Source organism: Ctenopharyngodon idella, chromosome 16 (assembly GCF_019924925.1).
Source record: "Ctenopharyngodon idella isolate HZGC_01 chromosome 16, HZGC01, whole genome shotgun sequence".
Taxonomy (NCBI): domain Eukaryota; kingdom Metazoa; phylum Chordata; class Actinopteri; order Cypriniformes; family Xenocyprididae; genus Ctenopharyngodon; species Ctenopharyngodon idella.
The window spans coordinates 9,230,158-9,244,730 of NC_067235.1; the positions used below are offsets into that span (position 1 = coordinate 9,230,158).

Sequence of the window (14,573 nt, forward strand, 5' to 3'; positions counted from 1 at the left end):
TAGAGAAAAGGCCCATTTCTAACCTCTCAGTGAGATCCATTTACGAACCCTGCAATACCAGCTTCCATGCTGCCTTGGCAGCAACGGGGCTGTTACCGCGAGGAACGCAAGCCTGAACACCCTCCTCAGTGAGTGACAGAAGAGAGCGGAGCGTGCAAAGCGATAGTATCTTGCAATGCTCACAGTCAGCGCCCTCGAGAGCTGACAGAGCATGCTCCTTTCCCAAACCAACAACACACAGATCGTGTGTATCCCCATCCGTAATGAAACAAAGGCAGGGAGGAGCACACGATCTAAACGTTTGCTCACCATAATATCTTTATGCTTGTGACTGATATAGTGACAGACAACAATAAATAAGACAAACTGTTTCACATAGAGTGCTTGCTGAGGCACAGAAGCTAATGTCAGTCATTCCGGATGTGCTTTTATGCTTTCCTGGTTGTGACGTCACCTGCCCGTGACGTCTCGCCATTGGACTAGTTGACACAAGTGCTTCAGATGTAAGAGGCAATCCCAAAGCGTGAGGCTGCGTGAGTTCCCTCGAAAGGGAACAATTGTGTACTTTTTTTTTTTGCTATATTTTTTAATTGAAAAACAATTATTTTGAATTGTAATAATATTTCACAATATTACTGTTTTTATTGTATTTTAGATCAAATAAATGCAGCTCTGGTGAGCAGAAGAGACTTCTTTCAAAAACATTAAAAAAAAATCTTACTGATGCCAAACTTTTGAATGGCAGTGCGGAGGTGATCGCAACATTCTCACTAGACAAAGGATGCTAGGAAGGGAAAAAAACAGATGTTGCGTTAATTGCATTAAATATTATTAACACATTAAACAGAAAATATTAATTACAGAAAATAACATATTAGTTTTGACAGCCCTAACATGTGTACTGTGTGTGTGTGTATGTATATATATATATATATATACTGTATATATACCAAGTTCGGTCATGGAACTCTAGATGGCTCAGGCTGATGGGTCCTTAACGCAACCTGATGATACATCGTTAAATACATGGCACAAGCTGATTGGTTCATGTCGCATCTGCAGCCAGTGAGCTTGCAGCTCAACATTTAAATAACATTTAAATACATATCCCTTCATCATGACCGCATGATCCCCTAGTAATTGAGTGGAGCTTTTGTTCTGTTAGCTGCTGAACTGGCATTACTTAGACTGATATATTTTTCACTAAACTGAATGCTGTCCCATCTCTTCTCAAAACACCCCACAAATATTATTTCTCTTTAAACTCCTGTTGGCTTCAAGATAACCTCCACTGGAGAGGGACAAGATAATGAGTAAACATTTAGATGTCACATCAGGACTGATGTAACTACACTCATGTTGTTGCTGCTCCTCGATTTATTTTGGTACATCCAAATGACTCATAAGCTGACTACCTCAGGCTCTGGAGTTGTGCTTTGTGTATAGCATTGATAATATATACAGAGCAGTGCAAAACCCTTACCCCAATCTCTGAACACTGGCATTTTGTTCTAGAAAACTAAAACTAACTGATTATTTAAATGTTACATAGTTGTATGTTAAAAAAAAAAAAAAAAAAAAAAAAAGAAAGAAAATTGATAGAACAAAAAACAGAACACTGATATATGTTGTTTGCTTTAGTATTCAATTCAATTTATGGACTAAACCATTTTTTAATGTCCTATAAATGCTTTATTCAAGGAAAATTTTATCAGTCCAGATTTTGAGAAGTTTGACTAAAAGACCTAAAAAGGTGATCATCCAGCATATATATTCAGCCTTGATGTTGAGCACTTGCTCCAAAAGACAGAAGTGACGTGTATTTAATGCTTCAAATATTCATTTACGCATTGTGTCATATACAGAGGAAATGGACAGAAATTTTAACTCAACTGTTCAAAACACTAATCTAGCTTGATTAAAACTGCATGCAAACATACTGTAATGTGGTAAGGTCACTGTTTGCAGCAATGGCAGTTTCTAAGTTTTTTTAAGCAAGTACATAGCAGCTTTGCAGACTGCTTTGGTGTAATTTTTTGCCTGTTTTGGGTATTCTTTCAGTTTATTCAGGTTGGTCGGAAGGCTTTTATACAGCACAGTCTTCAGATGAACCACCGATTCTAATTTGGATGAAGATCAAGGCTTTGACTAGGCTATTTCAGGACATTCACCTTTATGTTCTTTGATCTTGTGTTTGGGATCATTGTCCTAGAGATGAACTTTCTACAAATTCATTGTTCCATTTAACAACACAGTCCACTCACTGCTAATGAAAGCAGACCCACAACATGATGCCGTTACCACCATACTTTACTCTTTGCGGTGTGGCCAGTGATTTGCCCCACACACCTTCCAATTTTGGTGCACCTTTGTGCTCAGTTATTGAACTCTGTAGCTTCTTCAACATGATCTTTGTCCTCCCTATGTCCTTTCCTTCCTGCTTGAACAGAGTATTAAGCATTCACTCTTATGCAACACAGGAAATGAATGCTTAAGCAAACAACGTTTCAGTTTTTATTATTCTAAAGAAATTTTTAAGGGGAAATTAAGAGGGAAAAAATGCATCTATAAAGAGAGAATTATGGTTTAGGTTATACATACTTTTCTGAGGAACTGCAAATGTCCTGGAAAGAGAAAAACCTGGAAAAACCAGTACTGGAAAGAGGTCCTGGCTCAGTGTCTTTGTTTTCTACCCAAAAACTAACCCAGTTTATTTATTCATTGAAGTGTTTGGTAATTAGCCCAGTATTCTAATTAGGTGGGATACTCAAACGAATTAAAAAAAAAACATTCAGGGAGTTTTTCTCTTGACTGGAACTTAATGTTCTTGGACTAAAGAATGCTGATGTATCTGAGAAACAGACCAGCAATATGTAACGACAGAATAAGAATAAGTAGGTCCCACTGCTAAAAAGCCTCATAATCACAAAACTATTAGGATAGACAGCCATCAATTGCTACAAAAACTAAGACAAAACCCATTGCAAGAGGTATCCCAGGTCACCTCCAACCTTTTCCCTTCCTTTAGGGAGTACTCCCAAGATGCCTCTTACAATCATGTACAGACCACTCCTCAGTGTAGGTCCCATACTTTTAACTTTAACTTTAGACCCTCTTTACAGCTCTCTGCTTTTTTTTTTTTTTTTTTTTTTTTTTTTTTGTCTGACAATATTTTTTCATCACTTTTTTTTTTTTTTTTTCTTGAGTTCTTCTCTTACAGATCTCCTCAATGTACTGTAGATCCTCGTTTTTTCCCCATTTAGCTTGGTTCCTCTTTTCCATTTCTAAGCTTCTCAATGTGTTTATTGTTGAAGATATCCCTTTCTTGCCTTTCCTTAGATGTCAACTTTGCGTGTGTCTGCACATAGTAATTCTGCGAACACCTGATCTGTGACTTATTTCCCATAAGTTCATGGTTCACACTGTGCTCGCTATGACAGGTTATGAAGGAAGTTCTCATTCCAACACATCGTTTCCTATTTACTCTGCCTCTCTTTGATGAGAAATTGATTTGACAGCAAACCACCTAATCCAGCTTGTGTTGTAAGAAGTCATATTAAAAAGCTTGGACTTCTGTTTGGATACAAATTAGTCATTCTCATTGAAGAAGAGAACTCTGTACTGGTTTGCAATGTTTTCTTAAAACACATATTTAATATTTGGCATAGCTGAAGCATTTGGCATGCTTTTCTGCTGAGTTCTATTACACATTCTCTCTGTTGCCAAGACTTGGATAGATTAGAAGAATCTTTCTTAGATTAGAAGAAGCAAAACCTTATAATGTACCTGTTAACGCAGAAGTGAATACCAGTTACATTATAAGGAAGGCCTCACATTGTAACTACAAAGGAGCAAATTTTAATTTAGGTCTGTTTAATTTATACAAGGACATCTGAGGACATTTGTGTGTGTGTGTGTGTGTGTGTGTGTGTGTGTGTGTGTGTGTGTATTACAAGGAGAGGGTGACTTACGAGGACATTACCCCATGTCCCCATTTTTCAAAAGGCTTATAAATCATACAGAATCTTTTTTTTTTTTTTTGAGAAAGTAAAAATGTGCAGTTTCCTGTGATGGGTAGGTTTAGGTGTACGGTTGATGTAGGGCGATAGAAAATATGGTTTGTACAGTATAAAAACCATTACGCCTATGGAATGTCCCCACAATTCACAAAAACAAACGTGTGTGTATGTGTGTGTGTGTGTGTGTGTGTGTGTGTGTGTGTGTGTGTAAAATTTGATTTAAGTGACTTTCGATGCCATTGAAAAACCTCTGACATGTGGCTATTTCGAGTCACTCAAATATCTAAAATGAATCTAAATAATATTGTGTAGCCATTTCCTTTGTATATTAAATAATACACTCAGTATATCACGTATTATCAACACTCCAGTGCACAAACACATTCTAGAAATGGTTTAACGTAAAACAAAACTAACATTGTCCTCTAAGGTGAAAATTGTTTTGCTAATGTAAATTTACATGAAAAATAGTGTGTCAGCTCATGGAGCAATACTTCAACCATTTTTAATGTTCAATGTCAACTAAAAAATACCTGTTGTGTATGTGTGGCATTCTTATGGCCAAGTAAACACTGCAGCTAAAAAAACCTGTCACTCCAGTTTTGTCAGACAATTTGCCGCCGATAATTTTGGTCAAAAACAGCTTCACCAAATGTGTTCAAATGGGTGAACGTGATTTCACCAAGTACAGCATGTTCCTGGATCAACAACTTTGTTGATCCTGGAACAACATTCCAATCAATTAATCAGATTTGAAGGACAAGTTTACAGTTTATGTCAAGTTTAGGCTTACAACCAGGGTTAGGTGCTTTTACATCAGTGTTATTTCAGTGTCATTTCCCTCTGATTTTTATGGAAGCCCGTTTTCGCCACACTTGAGTAAAAAATATGATTCTGTAAGAAACTTTCTCATTACTATGACTTAGGGTGTACTCACACTAGGCGCTCTGAACCGTGCCCGAGCGCATTTGACCCCTAAAGCCTGTTTCGTTTGACTAGTGTGATCGCTCCATTCCGTGCCCAGGCGTGGTTCGTTTAGCCATCCCTGGCCCGCTTGGAAAAGTTGGGCTCGAGTGATGCAGTGTGAGCGCTAACCGCGCCGGAGCACGGAACAGCTACTACTTTTGTGTGCGCTACTGTCATCATTATGACGGCAAACATTTTATTACTACTTTGATAGTACACTTTTCAATTAATGTAATTATTTGAGTGTATTTGGGTTTATAACAGGTCTGGTACTCACCTTATTGAAGAGCAGGAATTATAGTTTGCGAGTAAAGCTGCAAATTCCTCCATTAACGTCAGCTGCCTTCGTAATAATCTTCTGATACGTGCAAATGAAAATCACTGCGTGGCATAAATGATAAATCTATTAGGCATTATCTTAGCGAAAGTGCTTTTCTTCTTGTTTTCTTCCATACAAAAAGTTGGCCCGGAACGTGCAATATAAGTGCAGGCCAGCGGGGGAGGGGGGACAGTCGCGCTCGGGCTTGGTTCAAGGCAACCGTGCCTAGTGTGAGTACACCCTTAGGGTCTCATTATTATGGGAAAGTTTCTCATAATGACTTAGTATGTCATAATAATGACTTAGTTTCTCATAATAATGAGAAACTTTCTTGTAATGAGAAACTTTCTCATATTAATGAAAAATGCTATCATAATAATGACTTAGTTTCTCGTAATAATGAGAAACTTTCTCAAATTATTATTTCTATGTATGTGCAAAGCAGTAGACCAGAAGGAAGGGGCACGTTAGCAACATTGCCAGGTCATGGTGTTGACGCAATGGGAATGCCTTCAGAGCGTGCTGGTGTCTGAATCGTTGGCCTAGGACGAAGTCGAGTGAAGCAACAAAGTGCATAATCAATGTGTGCCAAACTTTCTGTCTGTCTGTCTTTAGAACAGGAGTTGAAAAAAAAAAAGAAATGTCAAAGTTTAGGAGATGTGTTTTGCCATGCCCCCGATCCATTCCTGGGGACGATGGACATGAGCTTTGTGTTCTTTGTTTAGGAGCAGAGCACGCTTGATCAGCTCTCGAGAATTACATCATTCATTGTTGGGTAAGTCTTATGAGGCAAGCAGGTCAGGCTGGTGGGTCCCTGCACACCATGTCGGTGTTGCAGGCCTACCAGGCTGATCTGCTCGAAGAATTCGACACTGGCGAGGGCATTGGCCCTGAAGCGGTGAAAGAACTACGCAGGGCCACAGGGCTCCCAGCTCAAGGAGAGAGGAACAGAAGGCCAGTGTTACGGCTTGTGGCCCCCCTCATAGGCTCTCAGCCCCAGCTTGCAGGGGCCAGACCTGACCTCAGAACTGTAATAGCAGCAAAGCGTGCTGATAAGTCCTGATGTCAGATGCCCCCTAGGGGGAGGGAGAGTGGTTTCTTTCCATCATTCCACCTCTCTCCCCCATCCCCTTCCAGGAATCTCTCCACCACCCCCTCCACCTCTGGTGTTTCAGGGAGCAGGAGTTCCAGGCGGGGTTTCCACTCCATCCATTGCCTGAGTTGGCGGTTCGACATTGAGATGTCATTCTCGCTCATATCGAGAATGTAGGTTTGAGACTAAATCTAAAGAAGAGCATTCTGTCACCATGTCGGAGAACTACGTTTCTCAGGGTTGTTTGGGATTCGACCACGATGCAGGCACAATTGTCCCCGGCTCGGGTGAATTCTGTTCACACCATTGTAGGCAGTCTGAGGATAGGCCAGGAGATCTCCATCCGTCAAGTCCTAGCGAGGGTCCGTCAGGAGGGGCTTTGTTTGATATTGGTAGCCCCGTTCTGGCCGGCCAGAGTATGGTTTGTGGACCCTCTGTCACTCCTGGAAGGCTCTCCTTGGGAGATTTCAACCAAGAGGGACATTCTGTCCCAGGCTCGAGGGACAATCTTTCACCCCTGACCAGAGATTTGAAAACTGTGGGTCTGGCCCATGAGGGGTACCAGTTCATAGATTCTGGTCTCTCTACTGAAGTTATTGATACCATTCTCAATGTTAGGGCTTCCTCTACCAGAAAGCTTTACTTTCTTAAATGCTGTTTATTTTCATCATGGTGTCAGCGACACCATCTTAACCCAGTTGATTGCCCGATTGGTTCAGTACTGGAGTTCATTCAGGAGCGTCTGTCAGCTGGACTGACCCCCGCGACTCTTGAGTTTTATGTGGCCATTATTTCGGCTTGCCACAACCAGATTGAGGGGGTTTCAGTGGGTAAACATGTCTTGGTGTCCCGTTTTCTGCACTGTGCCAGACAGCTGAGGCCAATCTGCAAACCACGGGTTTCCTCATGGGATCTTACTGACATGCCCTGACATTTGTGCTTTTTTCAGTTGCTTATAAACATATTAATGGCAAAAGTGTCATTACACTGACCTTTTGAAACTCAGCACGAACTAGGCTACCATAATAAGTGAGCAACATATATACATGTATATACATATACATGTTTGTATTTTTGAGAGCATAATGTTTATGTGTGGTTATTGAAAAAAATAAAAATTTAAGTCACTAAAATAAGGCCACAAAACAATTACTAAATATGTGTCCACAAGACTTCTGGGTACTGAATGTAGAAGCCTAGATTTTTTGCTTCAAAATGATGTGAAAATCATCCTGCCTGTGAAAATCATTCTCACGCAGGTGTTACTTATAGAGTTGATTACATACTTCGTTGCAACACCTGACTTCATACTAGGCCAATGATTTGGCATGTACTACACATGACTCAGACACCGGCACGCTCTGAAGGCGTTCCCATTGCGTCAACACCATGACAAGGACCAGAGACGTTATTATTATGATAAAGTTTCTCATTATTACGAGAAAGTTTCTCATTGTTATGACTTACAAAATCATTTTTGTACTCAAGTGTGGCAGAAACAGGCTTCCATAGATTTTAGGGATAGGTTATGGGTAGGGTTAGGTTTAGGAGTAGGGATAGGGTTAGGACATTCAAATTTTCAGACAGGAATGTTGTTCCAGGATCAACAAAATATGTTGATCCAGGAACATGTCTTACTTGGCCAAATCCCAGTGACCGTGAAAATGTTGGCGTTCATGTTTCTGTTTTATAGCTGCAAGTTCAAAATTTTGTGGTTACCACTATGGCAATCATTGCAATTTTTGGAGTAACTCAGAATGATAATTTAGCTGATTCACTCCTGCATTTAGATGCGGTTGTCACTCCCAAAACATGTTTTTTTTTTTTTTTTTTTTTTTTTTTTTTTGTATGTGCCTGTGTGTATGTATGGGGCTGGAGTATGCACATATTTTTAATGTCTGACCCAGTTGAATTCTGTATTAATGCACCAAGTTGCTTGGTGACTAAACAGTCTACAGACAGGTCAGTGAACTAAATTTTTTGGTGTTTCTTTTGATTATCACATAGATAAAGCCATTTTACAAAAAGCAATATAACACTCATGGTTGTGTTACAGTGATTTTATTATAGTTGCAACTTGCAAGTGCTTTTAGAGGCTTACTAAAGTTCAGAATGTAGCAGTATAAACTAAATATTACATTATAATCAAGCAATATTTGCTTTTTCCTCTCTTTCTTTTCTTCTGCAGTCTACTGCTGTGCACCTGTCTCCCTGCGCTCTGGACGCCGGTGAACTGATGTTCATCCCTTCTTCACCTTTTCTCTTTCTCACCTTCCTCTACCTGATGGTTTTCTATTCATTTGTGTCTATCTTCTTCCACACTATTCTTGTTGCTTGCCCTCTATGCTTAGTTCCCTAAAGCTTACAGAAAGCCAAGATGTGAGACTCAAGCACTTTTTTATTTGTCTGTAAATATACGCCTTTTTGTATTGCAACTGATTAGCTTGAGAAGACAGATGAAGGAATGAAACCATACAGCATGGTTAGAGTTACAGCCCTGGAGCAATGTTCTTTATTTACATTTGTTAAAACAGCTTAAATTGATCTTTGAAAATGGTTTGAGGGATATTAAAGCATGTGATGTAATGTTCACAAGTCAATGGCGTTTCAAACCTCATGCGCACAGGTGATGTACAAGAAACAAGTCTTGTTTTACACTGTTGCATGCTGGTTTGCTCTAGAAGGAAAAAAGTATGTTCTGTTTTGTTTAAACCAGTATTGCTAGCTCCTTTTTACCTCCATGTTTATCATTTTATTTATGGGTAGGTAAACCACAGATTTATAAAGGGCAACAAAAAAAAACAATTAATAATAAGAATGTATTTGTTTACACTTGCTCAGCTTTAAATTAGCATGACTGAAGTGCTAAATGCTGTTTTGATTTATGAATTTGCCCCCAAGTACAAAACTTTTTCAGATTTTGTGCACTTTATGTTTGTCTTTAAGGGTCTGTGTGACATATTCTTATTAAATGATTTGAGATGTGTCTGCACTTCTAAGTTTTTATAATTCAGATTACAATTAGCATCTCGTGATGTCAGCTGTGATGTGATTGCACTAAGAGGTTGTCATCCCATTTCATACTGGATTAGTCAGGAGTTTTATGGCATTACATGACGCATGTTATTCATTATCTGTGAGGATTTATAGGGAGTGGCCTTAGCAATTATAACATGGTTAACTGAAGTAATACCAGTACAGTAAATATAATATGGCTTCAGGAGATATGAGAATTGACATAAAGATCAATGACTTTGCACTTTTCAATTGTCCTTCATAATGAAGGTATTTTCACATTTTATTGTATGACATAAAACACACCAGTAATAACCCACTCATGATCTTTGAAAGCGTTTACATGGCTTCAAAAAGGTGTTTGCTAACAAGTTGCTAAATGGGACTACAGAGACATTGTCAGGGTCATTAAACTTCATCACACCGAACAGGTAAACTCATGTACACACTAGTCCGTTTTCACAGCCTTGTTGTGTTTAATAGCGCTCTTGCAAACTATCCTACACACTTTCAGGGAAAATTGTTTTTTAATATAGACTGAAAGAGTTGTCGGAAGCTTGGTGGTGGTGACATTGAAGTCTAGCTACCATGGTGTAGTTTGTTTGGTAGTCTAAGGTTAGCTTTTTATTTCTGGTGATTGTATTTAGACATCAAAATTCATAAAAGTTGTGTTCATTGGTGAAAAATGATCTTGATTGCCAAAACGTGAAATCAAACTTTTGTTGATCACAGCTTTTTTTTTCTTCTTCTTCTTTTTTTTTTTTTTGTTTTTTTTGTGATAATTCAAAAGCCTATGGAAAAATCCTATTGGTTTTTTGTCAAGGGAACCAGTGTGATGCTAACTTCCATGTTGGCCTACGAAAATACATCATCCCTGCAGCACTCTACTAAAGAAATGGTTTCTGCAGAGTGTAAACCTGTGTGTCATGGTCAATAAGTCTTTTAAAGATAATTTTACATTTTTATGTCTAGGCAAGGTTAGTTCAGCTTGTAAAATGTCATGTGGTGCAACTCGTTGCATGTTTTTCAAACCAGTTCAAAACTGTAGAAACCCAACAAAAATACAAGAGCACATTTCTAAATACTTGGCATTTGTGCTTTAAACTGGATTTTTAAAAGACTACTTTGGTAAGTTTTTTTTTTTTTTTTTTGGTAATAAATAAACAATGTCAGTCACTTTGTTTACATGTGCACCAATAATGCAATTATTTCTCATAATCAGAGTAAGGTCTTTATCGCAGTAAGATGTTTACATGACACGAGCAGAACTCTTCACTCCAGTTTACATGCAATTTTCATTACTCTGATCATTCGCTAATAAGTATGGTTATACCACACTCAGATAGGCATACAGTATGGATGTTAAAGGGTTAGTTCACCCAAAAATGAAATTTCTGTCATTAAGTACTCATCTTGATGTCGTTCCACACCTGTAAGACCTTTGTTCATCTTCAGAACACAAATTAAAATATTTTTTGATGAAATCTTAATATTATTTTTATTAGTTTTATAACAACAACAGCAACAACAAACAAACAGCAACAAACACCCCCCACCCCTCCCAAAAAAAAAAAAAAAAAAAAAAAAGGCCAGATGAAATTACAAATGACATAAATGTCTAGATAAAGTACAAAGAATAAATATAACTCATACAATTGGAGGAATAGAAATCAGCACAAAAAACATAGTATAACAGATGTATTACTATCTTTAAGTTCTGCTATCATGTAAATGTTGGAGGAAGGGACCCCAGACCATGGAAAAATTAAGAGACTTTGCTTCATTAAGCCGTATTTTTTCAAGGTTTAAGACAGGCACCATCTCAGCCAGCCATTTCTGAAAACATGGGGAAGCAGTGGCTTTCCAATCCCTTAATATAATTCTCTTGGCACAACCAGGCCCAACATTAATGTCAGCTGCAAATAATAAGGTAAAGAGGACACTGTGTCAGAATAGCCAAAGATGGCCAATTCCATTTCAGGAGGAAGAGTCTGATCATATGCCACTGAATACCAAGAGAAAATATCTTGCCAGTAATTCTGGAGTTTCAGGCAAAACCAAAAAGAATGAGATAAGGTTCCCTCTGCACCCTGACATCGATCACACAAAGGAAACACAGCTGTGTAGATCTTATGGAGTTTGGTTTTGGAATAGTGCAGTCTGTGTACAATTTTAAACTGAATTAATTGAAGTCTGGCGTTGATGGAACAGCTATGTATTCTCTTCAAGATTTCAGACCAGAGGTTGACAGATAAGTTGACACCAGCCTCCTTTTCCCAGGCTACCCTAAGATAATCAGAAGATGTATTCAACTGCGAAGAGAACAGGGGAAACAAAAAGTGAAACCGTATGCCTAGAATCTGGTGCTCTTCGCACTAGGTTATAGAAACAGTGCTCTTCCTGCTGAATTCTATAGTGAGAGAAAGCCTGCCGAACATAATGCAGAATCTGCAAGTAATGAAAAAAATGAGAATGAGAAAGATGAAATCTACTAAGAAGGTTATCAAAGGAAGAAAAGTGACCATCTGTGTATTTTTGATGAAATCTGAGGGTATCTGATCCACACATAGGCAGCAACGTCATTGCACCTTTTGACGTCCAGAAAGGTAGTTAAAAACATGGTTAAAATAGTCAGCGTGACTACAGTGGTTCAACCTTCATGTTATGAAGCGACAAAAATAGTTTTTGTGCGCAAAAACAAAACAAAAATAACGACTTTATTCAACAATTTGAATCATTTTCATATGTAGTGAACTTCCTTCAGAAGTATTGCGTCATACGTAGTGAACTCAGTGCAGGCTTCCTTGTTTACATCCGAACGCCAACTCAGTATTGGCCGAATGACGCATCCATGTGATGCTGACACAGGATCTGGCTATTAATGAGCCGGCATTCGGACGTAAACAAAGAAGCCTGCACTGAGTTCACTACATATGACAACAGTTTAAATTGTTTTAATAGTCATTATTTTTGTTTTGTTTTTGCAATGACGTTGCTGCCTATGTGTGGATCAGATACCCTCGGATTTCATCAAAAATATCTTAATTTGAAAATGAACGAAGGTCTTACGGGTGTGGAACGACATGAGGGTGAGTACTTAATGACAGAAGTTTCATTTTTGGGTGAACTAACCCTTTAATAGCCATTGTTTCAATCTACTCGCATCAAATTCAAAATACATTTTTGTATGAATGAATCACTGGTTGTTAGTTGATCAGTAAATATTGTATGAACCAAATGCTCATTCTGAATATTGCAGATTTGTAAGATTTTTCTTAAACTCTGTGGTCAGTGCGAGTCCTCACTGCAGGACATTACATAACTACAGTTTATTATAAGCCATTGCTATGTGCTATTAATTTCTTAGGAATTAAGAAATTTAATTAAATGCTTCTTATGGCTCCTTGCTAAGAATGCATCTAATGCCAAATTGCTCTGGAAATAAACCAAAGATTGAGTACAGAGGGACACCATTATGATTTGTCACCTGGGAAGATCTACTTGTATGGTTTGCCACAACGTAAGTTTTTATTTATTTATTTATTTTATTTTATTTATTTATTTTTTGCACGTTGGTCTGTTGGTGAGATCTTTGCATGGGTGTGTTTATAATCAAGATGTCAGCAATATCAGACTTAGTAGTGTGGCTCTGGTTTCAGGAAAATGTCTAATTTTGTGGATGTGACAGTGTTTACTCATGACACAAGATGCCATGTACCACTAATCAATACTGAGTGTGTGTGCGCGCATGCACATAAACTCTCTCTGTGGTTGCAGCTGGCGTATATATGAGCTCTGCTGGGAAAGGGTTGGGAAACAGCTTGTGAGTCACAATGAATCCAGGAACAGGCCTCTCTTCAACTTAACTACCAAACCTGAACACATACACACACATTCACAACACACCGAGTTCATCCTGAGGTTCCTCTGTTAAAACCTCCCTCATTTCTTCTGCCTGTTTTGAATATCCTAAAAAAAGGCAGATGCATTTGTTGTAATAACAGATGATTATGTGAGGGATTTTAGGGTTTAGAAAATGAGAGCGAAATCAGAGCTACAGTCATAAAGGGACATCAGAAAGATATAGAGCAGTTTGAAGAATAGGACGGTGTTGGGACACACATATTTGCACAAGCGGTTTCTCGAGAACAAGTGAGTTATGTTTGGTTTGTTATTTTTGGCGTTAATCCATGACCCACATTCCATTTGATTTTATTCACCATCTCACTTTTCATATACAAGAAACAGAGAAAATACAGATCAGATCTGTTTAGGCCTTAAAAGAGCAGTTATTATATGTAGAGCAGTTATAGCAAATTATTTTTGGCTTTGTGTTTGTCTTTGCAAAACTTTAAAGGGGGGGTATCACACACAGTTTCTGCCAATATCATGTTAATCTTGAGTACCTATAGAGTAGTAGTGTATCCTTCATATCTCCAAAAAGTCTTTAGTTTGATTATATTTATAAAAGATAGATACACTGTACTGAGTCTTTCCGAAAAAAGCCGAGCTCCTGGAGGCGTGCCTGCCGTAGGCAAAGCTACAGAGTCAAGAGCGCGTGCAGCTTTTGCATAGAGATCGTCTACAAGCTGTGACATCATTATAAATAAAAAGGGAACAAAAACGTCCGTGTTGTTTACATTTTATGCACTTGCGCGCCGATTGCCAACAAAACACAGACATTTGATGCAGTTTTACTCACCACCCGCGATCTGCAAATCCAGGGCCGAACTGGGACTTGTTTACAAAGCATTCATCACCGAAATTCCGGGAAAAAACAAAGATACGTGCACAACTCCGCTGCCCCGGAAAAACAAACTTCATCCACTGTTCCCTTAACGCTGGGTTCTTTGGCAAGTTGAAAAAGGTAATCTTTCCTTCACAACCAAAAACACACTCCTTTGGTGACAGGAGCTGCATCTCATTTCGGAGGCTGCGCCCTCCGGAGGTCGCATTTGAAGGCTTCAAACGTCATCAAGGATGTAATATTTAAGAAAAGTAACCGTAATAAAATTGACTGATATTCGTTGTGAGGTGTAAAATGCTGTCATTTCTTTCTTACTTTGCAATCTTATGGTTATTTTTCTTAAATGGGAGTGCCTCGATGATGTATGCAGCCTTCGAAGGGTGCAGCTCCTGAATTGGGACACAGCCATTGTTG

At 38.6% G+C, this 14,573-nt stretch overlaps 1 protein-coding gene across 11 annotated transcripts in view; it reads left to right on the plus strand.

The window, feature by feature from the left end:
• Window positions 1–14,573, plus strand: part of cobl (cordon-bleu WH2 repeat protein) — a 141,303-nt gene that overhangs the window by 109,209 nt on the left and 17,521 nt on the right. Inside the window, exon 11 of one of the 11 annotated variants that reach the window (XM_051864799.1) lies at window positions 8,586–9,389. The exons of the other annotated variants lie outside the window; for them this stretch is intronic. Within the exon in view, the coding sequence (XP_051720759.1) occupies window positions 8,586–8,629 (44 nt within the window). The 3' untranslated portion in view covers window positions 8,630–9,389. Of the gene's footprint in view, window positions 1–8,585; window positions 9,390–14,573 lie in introns of those variants that run through there. 11 annotated transcript variants of the gene reach the window in all.